Source organism: Galeopterus variegatus, unplaced genomic scaffold, assembly GCF_000696425.1.
Source record: "Galeopterus variegatus unplaced genomic scaffold, G_variegatus-3.0.2 Scaffold3298, whole genome shotgun sequence".
NCBI lineage: Eukaryota > Metazoa > Chordata > Mammalia > Dermoptera > Cynocephalidae > Galeopterus > Galeopterus variegatus.
Genome location: NW_007729409.1, coordinates 35,329 through 52,307, shown reverse-complemented (window position 1 = coordinate 52,307; position 16,979 = coordinate 35,329). Strand labels below are relative to the sequence as shown.

General features: G+C 40.4%; 2 protein-coding genes across 2 annotated transcripts in view; both read right to left on the bottom strand.

Annotated features, from left to right (window-relative positions):
* The window catches only part of LOC103600288 (phospholipid-metabolizing enzyme A-C1), a 20,127-nt gene extending 12,666 nt beyond the window's left edge, over positions 1–7,461 (bottom strand). The window contains exons 1-2 of the mRNA XM_008584523.1: positions 7,390–7,461; positions 956–1,094 (exon numbers count right to left, since the gene is read on the bottom strand). Of these exons, the coding sequence (XP_008582745.1) occupies positions 956–1,094 (139 nt within the window). The 5' untranslated portion in view covers positions 7,390–7,461. The remainder of the gene's footprint in view (positions 1–955; positions 1,095–7,389) is intronic.
* On the bottom strand, positions 7,328–15,241 carry HRASLS (HRAS-like suppressor). The gene is given in 6 exon segments (XM_008584524.1): positions 7,328–7,422; positions 7,425–7,486; positions 7,539–7,912; positions 8,789–8,874; positions 10,092–10,223; positions 15,196–15,241. Coding segments are annotated over 6 exon segments (795 nt in total).
* Positions 15,242–16,979: the final 1,738 nt, after the last annotated feature.

The window sequence follows — 16,979 nt, the reverse complement described above, 5'->3', positions numbered from 1 at the left end:
GCCAGTGAGCGGGAGCCGGTCTGTATGTGGGATCCGAACCCTCGGCAGGAGCGCCACTGCGCTTCCCAAGCGGCGCACTATCCAGTGCGCCACTGGGCCGGCCCAACACACTCAACACTTTTAATCTCACCTCGATTATTTTTTCCATATCACTTATCTCCATTCTAACATTTATTTCTGTAATTTATTTATGCGCTCTCTGTCTCCCCCTACTAAAATGTAAGTTCCACCACGCAGGGAGTTGTCTGTGTAATCCCAGCACCTAGAATGACATTCAGCACATACTAGGTAATCTATAAATAGGTTTTGAATGAGTTGAAATAATCTATTTGTGTGATATATAAAGTCACTGGAGCTGTTCATGTTTGTGGCAAATATTTCCCCCAGCTGGTTATTTACTTTTTAACAGTGATTTTTTTTTTTTAATCCAGAGGTTTTAAAATTTAATGTTAATTGGCCTTTGTGATTCCTCAATGCCACTTTGGTCTTAGAATATCCTTCTCTAAACTTACATTAGCTGGATTTTTTTTTTTTTTTTTTTGTCAATATACAATGTAGTTAGTTATTGTGTCCCATCACCGAAACCTCCCTCCCTCCTCCCTCTCCCCCCTCCCACCCAGGTGTGTCTCCTCCATTTTCTTGTTGTAAGAACTTCAAAAAAAAAGTTGTGGTTGTTATATCCCCCCCCCCCCCCTGGTTTTTGTTGTTGTTGTTGTTGTTGATGTTGTTGTTTGTTTGTTTTTGTGTGTGTGTGTGAGAGTGTCTGTGTGTGAGAGTGTGTGTGTGTATGTGTGTGTGTGTGTGTGTATGTGTGTGAATTGAATGAAATACATTAGCTGGATTTATCTACTTTCTACACTTTATTTCTGTTTTGTTTTGTTTTATGATTTCATTCATGATTTCTTCTTATAACAAGACTAAAATGCTCCCATGAACTGCTGGAAACAAACCTTACCTATAGGCGCTATGTTGATAACATAACCATCACCCAAGTACAGCGCCCAGTGCTGATAGCCAGGACGGAACACTTCAATCAAGTCCCCTGGGTAGGGGTTTCCAGGGTAGTCCAAACTGAAGTGATTATTAAATGCCATCTGCAATGACAGACCCAAAGAGGATTTAGTTGATACAATTTGCCCAAAGAGAATCAGCTTATCTTCCATAGAAGCAGAGGGATACAGAATTTATTGAGACTGCATTCCTTATTAAAGACTTAGACACACGTGACCATTCTTCTCTTTGAATGATTCCAACATTGAATTATGTGTGCACAGTAGACAAATGGAGAAAGAATTTGTCTTCTATTGCTTAATTTTCTATCGTGATTCTTCTCATCCTGATCAATTTTAGGGCCCCTTTATTATCACGAGCATTTTATAATTCTCTCTTTAAATCCAGAAATTCATGGATATTATAACTTACCTATACACGAAATTTCAAAAATATTAAATATTAAAATATTCCCTGTTTGAAATAGAAAGAAGTAAAAGGAAAGTAAGTTTATAATATATATGTTTTACTATATAAATGCTCAGTCCGTGACTACACTAAATGATATAATAAAGTGTCTATATGCTTGCACGCACTTAGCATGAAAAAGGCAGGATTTAAAAGCATCAGATAAGGAGTCTCACAACCTTTTATACAGCACTGTAGTAAAATCAAGGAGCAGAGGTGAATACTAATATTCTGTGACTACTAAAACTCTGCAAAAAAAAAATACCTTGCATTGCAAAACTTCCTCTGTCATTTAATTTAATCAGAGATAGGTTCCAGGCTGAGATGCACGTCCAGCCAGATACTCAGGTATAATGTAAGATATGGGACATTTCTTCCTTGTTCAGAACTATGCTGCATATTGTAACACTTCTAGGTACTCTGGCTTCTGCCCACTAAATATCAGTAAATACCCTTTGTCATTGTAACAATCACAAATGTCACTGCAGATTCCCGCCACTCCCCTAACTGCCCTACTCTCTGTCTGATTCCTAACTTACTGAATCCAGAGACAGTGCAAGGTGGTCAACAGTAGAAGCAGGACAACTTGGAAGGCTGGAGGGTTCATCATATCGATGAGTATTTCTGAAAATTCTGTTTGGTGAGTTTTTTTTTTTTTTTTTTAAGTCAATACTTTTCAGAAAGAACATATACATCTCTGACAGTTAATTTTTACAGAAGGTTATATTTTCTTTTTTTTTTTTTCCTTTTTGTCTTTTTTCGTGTCCAGCAATGGACCGCCACCCTCAGTGTCACGCCCGTACCGGACCGGGACTGTGCCCGCCCCTTGCTCAGCCAGTGAGCGGGAACTGGTCTGTATGTGGGATCCGAACCCTCGGCGGGAGCGCCACCGCGCTCCCAAGCGGCGCACTGTAGCAGTGCGCCACTGGGCCGGCCCAGAAGGTTATATTTTTGATGCATGGCATAGAAGTAGAATGACTCAGCAAGACAAAGTTATGTACGTCTATCAGTAATCAAAGGCAGATTTAATGCTATATCCATGTTGAATCTCTAACTGACCAAAGGGTGTTCCTCATAATCTCACTCTAATGCAGATATAGACACTCTTTTACAAAATAAATCCAAGTGCCATAAATGGAAACTTCTAAATCATCTGAATTATAATTATAATAGTAGAGGCTAAGGACTTGGGAATACAGACTATCATTTTTCTGGCACTGTAAAAGTCTTTTTTACAACAATTAATATTGGAAGGGCGTTTTCCCAAGTATTTGTATGCCATCTGTTGAAAACTTCAGTCATCACACTGTCACAGAAACGTGGCCAAATGTAAGCTGCCCATCTGTTGGAAAATAACCATTAAAACAACTTTATGGAAACCATTAAGTCTAACCACCCTCTCAAATATGTTTAAGTCATATTAATATGGCAGTTCACAATTTGGCCACGTGGGTACTAAAAGGAAAAATAGATAATACACTACGATATAAACAAACACAGTTGCCATGAATAGGAATCAGTAAGCACAGACAGCTGCCTACTAGAATTCTGAGACCTAGCCAAGCTTACAATAATAACAACCATTTGAACAGGGAGCAATATGTAGTGTAACTTTTTTTTTTTCTTTTTCAAATGCACTATCTCAATTAACTCTACTTGACTGAAAAAAAAATCTCACAACTATTTTAGCTTATTATGTTATTATCCCATTTACAGAAAAAAAAAAAGCTATGGTAGAAAATGCCAACTTTTGGAAAATACCCACTGAAATCCTTATATCATAAAATATAGAGGGAAAATAACTGGACTAGGTGTTAATGACATGAGCTCTTCTCCCAGTCTTCTTCTTGTCACTTGCTACTTCTGTAACTTTGGGGGGGTCACTCAGACTGAGTCTCAGTTTTCTTATTTTGAAGATAGGCATAAGAATGCAGGGCTGATTTGTTTAGCTCAAAACCTTCTGCAAGTCACCCTTTGTGAATTAGTTACAAGCTGTTGCAAGTACTTTGTGAACTGGCAAAAGCTAGACAGGTGGATGGTAAGAGAGAGGCAGCCACTTGTAAAGGTTGAGATTGGTTCATGGCTTATGTGCAATTTTAGTTCCTGATCCTCTCTTCACAGCCATGACAATTCTGTGAGATGGATGATTTCACTGCAAAATTGTAATATATTTAACGTACTTTCAATTTCTGACATATATTTTGTAAATTGATTTATGAAGTATAAATTAATTGACTTAATAAAGCCTATCATATTTATAAAGATGAATAAGTCTTGCCCCGGTTACTGCTGCTACTGAGGTGCCCTGGGACCTCAGAATTCCTCATAATGCAGCTTGAGTAACACCTATCTAGTCCTAGTCCAATCACTTTTAAGATAAAGGAAATAGAACCAGGGAGGTAATTTGACTGGCCAAGTTCATATGCTATTTAACAAAAGACTTCCAACAATTGGTGCTGGAGCAATTGAACATTTATAAAATTCAAAAAAGAACCTCGACCTAAATCTCATTCCTTAGACAAAAATTATTTCAAAATGGATCATGAACTTAAATATAAAATATACAACTATAAAATATAGGAGAAAAACACAGGAGAAAATCCTCAGGATTTCGGGTAGACAGAATTCTTAGAATTGATAACGAAAGTATGATCTATGAAAGGAAAAATTGGTAAATTGGATGTCCTCAAAATTAAAAATGTTTGCACTCCCACAAAGTGGGAGAAAATATTTGCTAACCACATATCTGAATAAGGCCTAATATCTAGAACATATAAAGAACTCTCAAAACTCAACAGTAAAAATGCAAACAATACAATTAGAATGTGGGCAAAAGACATGAAGAAACATTTCACCAAAGAAGACACACAGATGTCAAGTAAGCCATGTCCACCATCATCAGCCATTAGGAAAATGTAAATTAAAATCCCAATGAGATAGCACACCTATCAGGAATAGCTAAAATAAAAAATAATGACAACAACAAATGCTGACAAGAATGCAGAGTAACTGGATCACATATTCTCACTGCTGGTGGGAATGTAAAATGGTACACCCACTCTAGAAGCAGTTTGGCAATTTCTTAAAAAATTTTATTTATTTATTTATTTATTTATTTAAAAAGATGACCGGTAAGGGGATCTTAACCCTTGACTTGGTGTTGTCAGCACCACACTCACCCAGTGAGCGAACCCGCCATCCCTATATGGGATCTGAACCCATGGCCTTGGTGTTATCAGCACCGCACTCTCCCGAGGGAGCCACGGGCCGGCCCATAAAAAATTTTAACTTATAACTATGATACAATCCCGCAATTGCCCTCCCAAGCACTTATCTCAAAGAATGAAGACAATGGAGACTGTGTCTACCCAAAAACCTGTACAGAAATGTTTACAGCAGCCATCCCTATATGGGATCTGAACCCATGGCCTTGGTGTTATCAGCACCGCACTCTCCCGAGGGAGCCACGGGCCGGCCCATAAAAAATTTTAACTTATAACTATGATACAATCCCGCAATTGCACTCCCAAGCACTTATCTCAAAGAATGAAGACAATGGAGACTATGTCTACCCAAAAACCTGTACAGAAATGTTTACAGCAGCTTTGTTCATAATAGCTCCACACTGGAAACAACCCAGATGACATTCAATAGGTGAGTGGTTAAAAAAAAAAAAAAAACAATGCTGCAGGCATACCATATAATGTTAACTAAGGAATAATAAGAAACAAAATATTGATATGTACAACAATCTGAATGAATCTCCAGAGAATTATGCTCATGGAAAAAAAAATGCCAAAAGGTCACATACTCTATATGATTCCATTTGTATGACATTCTTGAAGTGCCCAAATTATAAAAATAGACAACAGATAATGGTTGCCAGGGGTTAAAAAAGTTGTGAAAGGAAAGTGGTTGTGACTGTAAAAGGGCAACATGAGGGTTTCTAGTGGTCATGGAAGGTTCTGATGGACGCGTTGACAACTGAGAGCTGATTATTTTGATCACCATTTGACAAATGGGGAAGCTGAGACTCAGATGAGTTAAGGGCCAGAACTAAAGCCACACAGGTAGTAAGTAACAAAATGAGAATCCAATTTCAGGTCTCTCTTCTTACTTCAGGCTTCATGTTCCTTCTTTATACCATTGACTAACATCATTAACCAAAGGAATTGCTAGTAAGAGGTTTTTTAACATTCATACGCAGAACCTGTGAGATGGGAAGTGGAGCCTTGCTGGAAACCCTTGCTTCTCTCCTGTGAGGGAAGTATCAAGGGGAGGCTAGAAGCATCTTTGAGGTGCCCTTAGGCAAATGGCTATAACCTGTTTGCATGGGTAATCTGATTTACTTGGGCCACATCTACCAATTTCATTCATGCACAAGTATGTAAGGTAGTGCTTCACAAGTATGACATAACACAAAACCAATTAAAGATACATTTACAAATTCCTCTACTACAATATGTGTGTGTCACGTTTAAGATAAAAATTCTTCGTTTTAACAGTTGCCCTGCACAGAACTGTGTGAATAGTTTATAAAAGTGTTATGAAGGTAAGTCTGTATTCTTTGTGCAAGAAATTTCCCATCTCAACTGCCAAAAAAGGCTGCTCTGTTTATAGCTCCATGTTGGGCCCAGGGGATGCATCAAAAGAAATAAATGCTCCCTGCACAGATAGAGACAGGCTGATTAACTGCTGCTCATGTCCGAGAGTCCAGCTGTGTTCCAGGAATACTAAAAGCACTTTTTCACCAACTACTCCCAAGAATGCTACTGGAAGTCTGAAATACAATCACAGGTGATCACAGGCTACCCTAGTCCAACAGCCTCCCAGTTCCATTTGGGCCCTTTCCTATTCCAGCTGCATTTTTCATCCATTATCCTGCTATACTGAGATGATTCTATGAAGCCCTGTGCCCCCAGACTGGCTAATTTCAGAGACCGCCAGGGCTGCAAGGATCCTTGGTCCAGCACTCCAACTCCACAGCTGAGGGTTCCATTCCCAGGCCGTGTTAACCATCCTCAGCCACACACAGTCATGCTCTCTGCTTAGAATGCTTCCAAGGCTGCCCACTACTGATTCCCCATCTTGCCCCCTCTATAATTTTGGCCTCTGTATTTATCTTTATATTCTAGGCAAACCAAACTATTCATTATTTTTCACACTCACCTAGTGATTTTTTTGCTAACATGGAATCTTTTACCTGAAATGCCCATTTCCAAATGTCCCAAAACATCCCACTCCTAAAGATCCAGGCCAGATGCCACCTCCTCCCCTAGGTCTTCCTGCAGTCAGCCAGAAATGACGTCTCCTTCTGAGTTTCCACAGCATATTGTAACCAAAGACCCATCCCACGTCCTACACCTGCATCAGTTACTGCTGTCTGGGGAATTTTCTCTTCTGCTAAATATGGAGGGCTGGTTCTTGTTTATCTCTATACCTTCGGTTTCCAGCAAAGTGTCTGGCACAAATAACTACCAGACAAATGTTTAATGAATGAAGGAATCAGAAACCCAGGAGGCACGAGTAGCTGAGTTTTTCTAGCACCAGTCATATTAATAGCCCTGAATGCCCAAGTAATATCACCATCCATATTTCCAAAATCTAGTGTAATGATAATTACTTGTATTATTTACTCACACACACTTCAGTGCAGACAGTAGGTTTTAAGAGTCTTGACAAGGAGACTGGGTTTCTAGTCCCAGTTCTGCCATTTAATAGCTGTGTGGCGTGGGGAAGCAGGTCTGTCTTCCCCTGTGGACTCAGGACCCCCATTTGTGAAAAAGAGGAGGTGGAATTAGATCCGACGCTCTCCAACCCTTCCAACTTTTCCGTTTGACAGTTGGTTAAAACATGGCTGCCTGGGCGCCTAGAGGGCCTCCCTCTTCGCCCAGCACCCCTCATTCTTAAGCCCGGGCCGTCTTCCCGCACCTGGTGGCAGCTGCGGGAGTCCTGGGGTCTCCCTGGCCTCGCAGCTGCTGCTTCTCTCGCGAGCGGCCGCAGGGCCCCTCCACAGGCACCAAGGAGACGTCACGGCGCCAGCAAGCGACCAGCACTCGGGTCCGCCCTCCAGCGCCAACGCCAGCCCCAGCGCCGGCGCGCGGAGACCGTCGCTGCGCCCCTTGCAGCTCCGAGACCCCCGCGCGCAGCGGCTCCAACGCGCACGCTCCGCCCTCTGCGAGCCGTTCGCTCCGCCCCGGGGGTAGGGCTCGGCCGCCAGAGCCGCCCGGGGTTCAGCGTAGCCCACCAGTCTCGGCTTGGTCCCCTCCAGGGGGACGCACTGCCGCCTCACCCCCAAGGAGCACCGACACAGCACTGCCCGCTGCAGGCCCGCACAGACACGCCAAGCCAGAGGTCGGAGCGCAGCCCCAGCGCGGCACCGAACCTTCACACCCCTCCCAGCCACTCGGACACTCCTGCAACACTCTGATGCTACCGGCTGCTGTGCGGGGCTCTGCGGTTATAAAGATTATCTTGTTGAGCCTGGAATAACTGTTCGGGAAAACTCATCATAAACACACTCTATACCCGCTTTGGAAGCACGCCCTCTTCTAGCTCTACACACATGCCTTTAGGACCGAGGGGATCCCGGACGCTGCATCCCCAAAAAGCGTCTCGGTCACACACACACACACACACGGTCACACACACACACACACACACACACACACACACACACACACACAGGCTTTGAGGACGCAGTGACCACTGGACACTTCCCTTCCCTCTCACCACCCCTTAGCCCAAGATCAACTTCAGAGCGGGGAGAGGAAAGAAAGGGAGAAAGGAAGGATACGCCAGCCCTAAGACCTGCAGATACTGGGTTTTTACCTGGCTCGGGATGACATGGGGCCTTCATGAAAGACAAGACTCACTCAGGCAGCCCATTCCCGCAAGACTCACTCAGGCAGCCCATTCCCGCGCCTCCTGCCCTGCCCTGTCTGGTTCTAGATAGACAAGCAGGGCAGGCCCCGTATTCAGCCGGCACAGTATCTTGGGCACTGTGACATAGCAGGGCCTAACTAACCTCTTAGGCCAGGTTGGCCGATGAAGCCTCCAAGAACACAACCATGTGAGTTTAAAAATAGACCTGTGGCACAGAGAGTATCCTCTTTCTCACTGCTAAAAAAGAGGCCAGTAAGGAAGGCTTGGCAGACTGTTTCAGTGAACTTTTTGAGACTGCGCAGGACTTTCCTTCAAACTAGTCATAACCTAGATTTTTACTTTGATGTAAACAGAATCTCAGCTAAAAGGATTTTTTTCCACTGATTCAAAGGCTAAAATAGCTCCCTAATTTTATGTGTGTGGAATGAGAATTACCTAAGTATACAGCTGTTTTTATAAAGGAATAAGTTTGTGTTATGAAGGTTAAGGGTGAATCTGCACCATCTGAAATTTCAGATCTGGCTTTGGCACCTTTGGAAACAGAGTACACAGAAAGCTATTGAAGCATTTGGAATCTAGATATAATTATTGGCAGAGTGGAAACTAGAACATTCGAGAAGTTATAGCTTTGTTTTTTTATGAGTTACTATTTTTCTTACATGTTTCCTATTTAATATGTATTTAGAGTTATGAACTGAGTCAGATATGCCTTTCAATACCCTTTTAATGTCTCAAAGAGAAAGCCATAGGCATGTATTTATTTGCTTTATGTTCCTCAACAATTTCAATTGAGTCATCACTGAAGGAAGTGGTTCATGATTTTATACAGGAGAGTTATTGAGAGCATTTATAAAGCCATCCTGCTTATGAGCTAAATTTATTATGTTTGCCAGGTTAATCTGTTTTCTCTAATCAGACACTTAATCATCCAGTCTCCTCCCTGCATTATGGATTCACGAATGTGAACGGAGGAGAGTTGCTCAGTCGGGGCAAGATGATAAATTAGCTTTTCATTTTGGGGGTATTTGTGATTAAATGCTTCATAATAGAATTAAAATAAAATAAATCTCATAGTTTTACTTCTAGAGCCCTGCCAGGTATACATATAGACAAAATGTATTTGGTTAAGGGCAAATTCAGTTTGATGCTTGAATGGAATTTATAGGAGACATAGAAACCTTTGTAATTCAGGAGAACCTGGAGTTCTCCCCTCATTTCTATAGTTTGGATAGTGGATCACTCAGTGGTACTCCGTGGATAATCAGCACAGCATCAAAATGTCCATTCAGAAAAATGAGGAATTAGCCTCAGGAAGTAAGGGGCAAAGTTTGTCTGAATCTAGAGCTGTAATCCTAGGATCTCAAGGGCTGTGCACAGTATATGATTGGAGCAGATCTTAGATTACAACCAAATAACCAGGTCCTGTTACTTTGGCTATTAGATTAAGTGAAGCCCCAGGTGATGGCACTCTCAGCTGCTGCCCAGTGGGGCTGTAAGGGTTGAAACATATTGAAATAACCATAATGCGGATGATTTAGTCATGTTTGTTGTTAAACAAATAAACTCCACATTCCAGCAAAAGCCCTATGAGATAACAAGTCATTATTTGCCTTTTAACATATGGAGACTAAGACCAATTGGCATTATGTGATATTAGAGGCCTAGAAACAATCCTATTTTTTTGTGAATATTTTACAACTAGCAAAGCAGTTTCATATCTTTTGTCTCATTTGGTCCTCACAACTAACCGATGGCTGCACTGCTCCTGGCAGTTGCTGTGAGGCCTGAGACTCGGAGCTCTGCGCTCCGGCTGTCCTGGGTGGAACCGAGGTCAGGCCTTTTAGTCAGGAGGTCTTCCTCTATCCAGAATCCCTCTTCTACTAGAAAGCAAAAGCAAAACCTTCCTTTTAGATTAAAAAAAATCACAAAAATAAAAGACCTACACAAATACTAGATGGAGACATACTGCAAAAACGGTCTTTGTGAAGACCTCGTGGCCTTACCAGAGATATTTGCTGTGATAATACAGAAAATTATTGGCTACGTGAGTATTGTAAGAGTTGAGACAGTCATTCAAACCCTAGGGCCAGCCCGTAGCTCACTTGGGAGAGCGTGGTGCTGACAACACCAAGTTAAGAGTTGAGATTCCCTTACCGGTCATCTTTTTTAAAAAAAAAAAAAAAAAAGTTTCAACTCTGCCCCCAAATCCATGCTGTTAAAGTGAAAACTTTTTTCTTGATATCAATATCCAGGACACATGTCTGCTCAGATTAGATATTTTGTACAAATTATTCAAGTCTCTCATTCAGTCTACTTTCCACATCCTTGGTCAATATGATCAGAACTAGAAATCTGTTTCCTTACAGATTCCTTATGTAGTACACATCCAGGCTAGGTGATGTCTCTGTGACTATGGCTTCCCAATGGTTATGTTCATTTGAAATGACTCAGCTAGGTAAATTAGGCTGAGCCAAGTCTCTGGGGCAGTCAAGGAGATGGATGGAAAAAAGAATGATTTAATGGAGCCCAGGTCAGAGACACCAAAGTCTATCAGCTTATGGCAAAGAAGGAAGCACATGGGTATAGCTTCTATAGAAGAAGTTGCCTGCATTCTCACCAGGAAAAAGACATTGGAAAACTCCAGGACAGTGAGTCAGGAGTCTTGAGTTCTAATCCCAGGCCTACCACTTGCTGGCTGTGTGACACTAGTCATGTTCCTTAAAACTTTTGAGCCTCAGCTTATACATGTATGGAATGGGAAAAATAATAACATACCCTCCCATCTTCATAAATCTATGAAAGATCTTTTAAATATATAAAAAGCTTAACATATACAAGAATAATAACTTCAGACTATAGTTGGTTGGTAGATATAACACAAGGGTATCCTTGAAAATGACACTTAAATTTCACCGTATTTAGGAAGAAAAGTGGCTAAATATATACATAATATTCCTATTTCTGTCTTCCCTATTTCCCTCTTTCCATTTTAAATTCAGAGCAAGTTGTTTTATTAATTGTAACATTTAATAGTATAAATATCTGTCACTTAAAAGTGATACTGACAATATAGTTGTCTTTATTGTCTTTTATTGGTCTAATAAATGAGAGGACATCACTAAAAAGAAGCCACAAATATAAAAGATATCAGGGATTTTTCCTTAAAGGAAAATCATACAATTCATTTGGAAAAAGGTAACTCTGGCTTGTCCTCTATAAAATGCTAAATTTCAGCACAAAATATTAAAGCCCCAGTGTTTACAGGACTCTTGGTGACAAGAAAACCAATAGTAAATATGCTTTAGCACTGAAATTCACGTATCCATGGAAACCTGTGAAGTTCTGTGAGCACACATGCACAGGGCCTGCAGTATTACTGAAGGGCTGAGGCAGTGATCAGTGGGTTACTATGTTGTGAAAAGCTGACAGATTGCTGGGAGCTACTCTACAGAGGCATGGATGAGGTTGTTTTTCCTGTTAAAGGTAATTACAGAGAAATTCAAAAATCTCAGACATTACCAAGAAAAAACATGTTTATTTATTTGCATGTATTTGTATGTCTCAGAACAGTGTCCTCAAATAACCTTTTTTAATCAGAAAAGTCTTGAAGGCATTAGCATTTCCCTCTCTCCACACATTGTAGCTATATTCAAAAATTCTCTAGATTTTCCATGTGCACAGATGCAGGTTTTTATCAAATTAATTATTCCTGACAGTTTAAATGTACTCCTGGTCAGTGTTTCCTAATGTATAATGGCTTTAAAAGCAAAGAGCATAATAATATTGGGGGGAAAAAATAATACAGCTATCTGAAATGTGTGTGTACCCAAGGACCAATATTCTAATAAAATAAAGAAGTAATGCTATTCCTAAAGGCATATTTACAGAGTGCTCTATTTAAAAAAGCATATGTATTATCTCATTTAGTCCTTATATAAATCTTGATAAGTGTTATTATCCCCATTTTCCCTTCCATTGCCAAACTCAGAATTATTCCACAAATATTATTCTGGATTTTAATAATTTGTAAATGGTCTGTGTTTTGGTTGAAACACATTGAAACGGAGGAAAAATTATTAATGAGTTCTTAAAAATACTTCCTCACAGAAGTCTTCTCTTTAGATTTTTTTCATGTTTAGTCTTTTAAAGATGCACTGTCCAGTAAGATAGCAATTAGCTACATGTGGCTACTGAGCACTTGGCATGTGGTTAGTGCCACATGCGAAATAATATTTGAATATATTGGGTTAAATAGAATATACTACCTTAATTTCACTCGTGTTTTTAAAAGTTTTAATGTGCTTACTAGGATATTTAAAAATATACATGTGTCTACATTATATTTCTATTGGACAGCACTGCTGTAATGAAATTGCAGAGAGCTTTCAAAGGGGTCTATTTTTTAATAATTTTGTGTATGCCAGACTCGCTCAGTTTCGCCATTGACACAGCATACCTTTCTTCATAATAAGGACATTATTCATACTGATTGCTTTCACCTAAAAGAAGTGCTTTAAATTATCTTCCTCTTTGCGGGCCAGGTTTCTCTTCTTTTCTGCCGTGCAATTCTCCATGGCAAAATCCCAGTAAGAAAATCAACCCTCTTCTCTTTTATCTTCACTTTCTGAGAGGTAATGAAACAGAGCACCCGCCCCTGGGGAGCACAGTGGGCTCCCCATCGCAGGACTCACAGTTTGGCAGGAAATGCGCACTGGATGCCAGACAAGGCCGGACAAGCGCCTGGGAAGAGAGTGCTGACCCATGTGGAAATTGGCTCAGCCACTTCCAACTGAAATAGGAAAATAGCCGAGACTATTCTGTATTATCATTTTGTATCATTATTATAATCTGAGTTCAACTCAGAGTTGTACTTATAGATACTTATTAATAGGCTGTGTGACTTTTGTCAAATCTTTTTAGCTCTCTAGGCCTCAATTTTCTTTTTATTCTAATATATTTTTAGTGGAGTTTAATAATTAAGTAAATTTTATGGATAGACCGTTGTCCAATAGTTTATCATGATCCGAGACTCTAGTGATTTAGTTGAACTCATAAGACTGATGTCGGAGGAAGAGTCCAGGCGGACCGACAGTCAGCCTCAAACCACCCATCCTCTTACCAGATTCTTGACTCCACCACAGGAAAGAATTCAAGGCCAGAGTCACAGTAGAAAGTGAGAACAAGTTTAATATGATAGATAAGAAATGCAGGTTCCATGGAGTGAGTGCGGCATAGCTCCAGCGACTGAGCAGGGCCCACACCAAGTTTATCACAAAAGTAAGTTCAGTACAGACATCAAGTCTAACACAAAAGCAAGAAAAACATACTTAAAGTTCAGTACAAACTGCAGGCTGGCTCCAGAAAATGAGCAGCCACTTGCTGAAAGTGTTAGATACAAAGAAAAGTACGCACACCTCAGCCAGAGAAGCGAGGGTTCACTCCAGGACAGTGAGCAACAACCCCACCTTCAGCTGCGACTCAACTTTCTCTATCTAATGAATATTCAGTTAACGGAGTGGCTCCCAGTTATGTAACATTTAGTCTTCCACATGCTCAGTTGGTCTTTTCCTGGAGGATGTTCATTTGTCAGACCCTAGAACATGCACCAGGCATATTCAAGAATGTTCTGTGCTGTCTATTCAGCAAGCCCAGCCACTGGATTTGCATAAGCCAGCCTCTTGTGGTTTCATTTTCCTTGTGTTGGTGCTAAAAATAGGTCTAACTGGCAACAGTAACTTTCCTCTAGGGGAGCCCTGAGAGGAGGGACCCTGAGACCTCAGGAGTGGCTAGAAACCCAGAGGCATGTCCTGAAACCTGAGCCCAGGAAAACCAAGCACCTCCTCAATAAAGAATAGGGAAAAAAAAGAGCACATGAAGAAATAATAGTTTTGCTTCCAGTTGTATTAGGAATGCTTTCAGCTGCAAGTAAGGGAGGACAACATTAATAGGGGCTTAAATAATCAGGGTTTATTTTTATCATATATTAAGATGTTTGAAGATAGACCCTTGCTGGAATGATATCCTGCATTGAATTCATCAGCTAGTCCTGGTGGTTTGACCTTCAAAATATATCTAGAATCTAACTTTTCTCTCTACTTCTATCACTTCCATCCTTGTTGTGCTACTATTATTCTTTCAGCATTTCTGTAGCTTGTCTCCCTGTTTTCTTCCTTACTCTCCTTTAACATTTTCTATACCCAGCATCCAGAAATGTTCTGTTTAAATTTAAGTACCATATTGCTCCCTTGCTCAAAAACCTCCAATGATTTCTTATGTCCCTCAGAATAAAATCTAAAATTCTTACTATAGTTTCCAAGACTCTAAAAGATCTGGACCTCTTATCTCATCACCTTCTTTTTCCATGTTGCTCAGTCAGTTCTAGCCTCTCTTGTCTTCCTCCTGCTCCTTGAACATGCTGAGTGTGTTCTCCCTTGGGGCGTTTACATATGCTGTTCCTTTTTCCTGGCATTCCTCCCCCAAACCCCCTAATATCCACATGACTTGCTCCCTCATTTCCTTTATGTTTTTCAGATATCATTTTAACAGTTAGACCTTCCTTTCTAAACCTATATGAAATATCACCCCATTACCTTCCAGCTCCCTTACCCTACTTATTTTTCTTACCATGGTTCTAAACTCTATCTGATATAAATTTATTATTAACTGTCTTGCCCCCTATTGAAATGCAAGCTCCCTGAAAGCAGGGAAATTGTTCATTTTGTGCATATGAATCTCCAGCACTAGTATTGTCCCTGGTATGTAATAAGTGTCCAGTAACTAGCCGTTGAATGAATACTTCAGCAACTGAATGGTATTAAGTCCCTGTGTCAGTGTCTCTGCAATTTCCTTTACCTTCTTGTCCTTGCTGCAGCATGGCTTCTACAGCTACCACCAGCATGTCCTCATGCAACCACCTTCAGAAATAGGAATTAGATACTTCTCTCTCAACATGGAGACAGATACCTGTCCTCGAATCCTTCAGCAGACTTGCCTTTACATGTTATTGACTAGCACTGGGTCAAAGGCTACCCCTATTTGCAAGAGGCTGGAAAAGTGAGTATTTGGTTTTTGTAACCTTTGGAGAGGGAGACAGGCAAGGGATAATAGTATGATAAATAAAATCACTATGCCAATAAAATGCTCTGACTAGTACATTCCATTAATACCACATGGCTGACTAGAGATTTGGTAAACCATAAGATTCAGAAGCACTCAACAGAGTGTTGTTGCTCTGCAATGTTCCTGTTTATTTCCACCCTTCACATCTTGAAAATGTAGCCATTTATATGACTTATCTTTCCAACTTATTTACTGTTTTATCAAGTGAAAACATATTAAAATAATTATGTAGAAAAAATTACTTTTGCAATTCTACGATTAGGGAGGGTACATAAAAGAGTATATCAAGGGGAAAAATGGGAAAAATGGCCAAAGGCAAGCATAGCTCAGATTGGGACAAAAGGAGAAAAGCTGAGAGAAGGTCTGCTGAGAGACCAGTGCAGGTGGGTTGGTGGAGGAAGAGGGCAGGCCAGAGGTGGTACTTTCCTACTTGATTTTACATCCTTAGTCATGCTTTGTGAAAGAACCAACACCAGATTTTTATGTAATATTTCTAAATCAGACACTCAGACTGTTGCATAGCAATTTATTTTTCCTTTTGAATAATTTACAAAAGCTCAGTTCTTGGCAGGTCAATGCTGTGGCCATGACAGTGTCCTCCAAATTGTAAGGGCATCTAGAAAAGAGCAGGATTTGGATGTCCCAAATAAGTTCCCCTCTACACATCTTCTATGAGCTATCAATGGCTTAATATATCAACCACAGAGCAAAGATGTATATTTTAGGCCTGACATGTGGGGCAGTAGGCAAGAAAGCAACTCATACAGGACTTCAGACTAGAGAAAGAGGAAGCAGGCAGCCCCTCCTTACCTTTTATCTGAAGCATTCTGTGTACCATGGATTCAATTCTCTGCCAAAAAAAGAAAATAATGGCTCAGGATCCCCGAGGCCTAGAATGACAGGGTGTGAAAGCTTAAGCTTTAAGATACAGGTACCTGCACTACCAGACTGTCAGGTGGACCCTGCATTATATGATCATGCAGATATTGTGTAAACCTTACTGTTTTCTCCCATAACCATTTAAAGTGGAAGGAGAGCTTTTTACATTTTGTAATGACATTTAGGATGACATGTGAGGCAGCCATTTTTAAATGAATGATATTTGAATACTTAGTCACTCAGATATCTTTTGCAAAAGCATGGCCAAGAAACAAGTGAAATAGAATTAATTAAAATCACTATTGGCTATGAAATCTTTTATCAAATGTGGTGGGGAATAAAGACACAGACCCGTTGCTCCAGGTTCACATATAATGCATCTTATTGAACTACAGCTTCTTCAATCTGTTAGGAAGTGGTTTTCGGTTTTTTTCTGTTAAATTATCAAAAAAGAATATAAGAAGAGATAGGCCAAGAAATGTGAACACATTGTCCTTGAGGTAATTTGAATCTCAACAAAATTCTTGTACTTGTCATGGGTGAACTCTTGATGAGATTGTGCCCAGAGAGTCAGGAAAGATTGATCACCATGTTTTATATTCCGGCTCTGCCACATGTAGGACCGTGACCATGGCAAG